The sequence below is a fragment of the Nicotiana tomentosiformis genome, chromosome 3 (assembly GCF_000390325.3).
Source record: "Nicotiana tomentosiformis chromosome 3, ASM39032v3, whole genome shotgun sequence".
NCBI classification, from domain to species: domain Eukaryota; kingdom Viridiplantae; phylum Streptophyta; class Magnoliopsida; order Solanales; family Solanaceae; genus Nicotiana; species Nicotiana tomentosiformis.
The window spans coordinates 102,213,174-102,214,478 of NC_090814.1; the positions used below are offsets into that span (position 1 = coordinate 102,213,174).

At 37.2% G+C, this 1,305-nt stretch overlaps 1 protein-coding gene across 1 annotated transcript; it reads left to right on the forward strand.

The window, feature by feature from the left end:
- Positions 1-537: 537 nt before the first annotated feature.
- On the forward strand, positions 538-1,305 carry LOC104086921 (uncharacterized). Its single transcript, XM_009591277.2, has one exon. The coding sequence runs from the start codon at positions 538-540 to the stop codon at positions 1,303-1,305; it is 768 nt and encodes a 255-aa protein (XP_009589572.2).

The window sequence follows — 1,305 nt, forward strand, 5'->3', positions numbered from 1 at the left end:
TATATAATGGTTGTTACTTTTCTTTACTCAAGGTTCTCGTTGACTTCAAAAGGTCTGGGGTCATCTACATTTCTGTAAAATCTGTTCACTTTGACTTTGTCTCTGGAATAACAATATCCTAAAGAATACAAATTAAGTCATCACGAGGGTTTGACCAATTTCAATTTCTATTATTTTTTGGGCAGGACTAAGATGTATAATCTCTGCTTGTTTAGGTTGTTCAGATAAATTCCAGTCTTTGATGTAGTTCACCCATTTTGTACAAAAAAGATATTTGCTGATAATATTATGCTCTTTTAATTTAGTATTGTAATTGATTGCTCGTGAAAAAGCCCGAAATGAGTTTGGGTGTTAACTCAAAATTGTACCGTGGAGCACTAATAGTCCCCCAAGTATTCAGAACTAATGCACATTTAGTATAGGATAACAGTTTCAAACACAAATGGCAGAAGCGTAGAAGTCCCAAACTCTGCAACCTAAACATAAGCGATATCAGTTTTCCCCGGTCATACATAACCCAGAGAAAGAATTTATAGAATGTTTGAGGAAGGCTTAGTTGTCGACTACCCCAATTCAGATCAGTATGAATTGGTAACAGTTGGAAAGCTGGCTAAACAAGAAGCATATATATTTCACATATTTTCATCAGAGGGATCAGGCGTGTGGCATGAATTCCAATTCAGTATGAAGTTTTTCGACTGTTTGGCTCTCATTGGTAAACCTGTTTACGTGCATAATTCCTTGCATTGGCTCAGAGTTGATGGTCGAGTTCTTGGTTTTGATACAAAGAGAGAAGAGGCTAAAATTCTTGACCTTCCTGAGTTCATCAGTCATCAAGATTCTATTCGCCGTAAGTACATTATTAGCCCTGGTTCCAATACATGGTTAGGGATGACGCAAGGTTTACTAACTCTTGTTTACTGTTTGAATAAATCCATAGTTATTGCTACTTATGATTATGTAAGCAACAATTGGAGAGTTTCCGACACTATGGACAACTTCATGAAAGCTCCAAATGGCTGTGACTATAGATATGGCTTCCCTATATGGATTGACAGCGGACCTGTGCTTTTCCTAGGAGAAGATCGATTTTTGTATGAGCATGATTCTAAGATGAGTAGGTTTAAAATAACTGCAGTTTTTGACAAACACTATATGATTTATCATCGCCTTTGCCGCTATTTTGAACCATCGTTAGCCAATGTCCAGAAGACACCTTCAGATATAGTCCGCTCTAAACATCTCTCAGCTGTTACCGCAACACTAGATGAGCTCAAATGTTTTATCACTGAAGGTACCAATTAG

Excerpts from the sequence above, each read along its gene's own strand:
- LOC104086921 (XM_009591277.2), top strand. The coding sequence starts at position 538 with ATGTTTGAGGAAGGCTTAGTTGTCGACTACCCCAATTCAGATCAGTAT.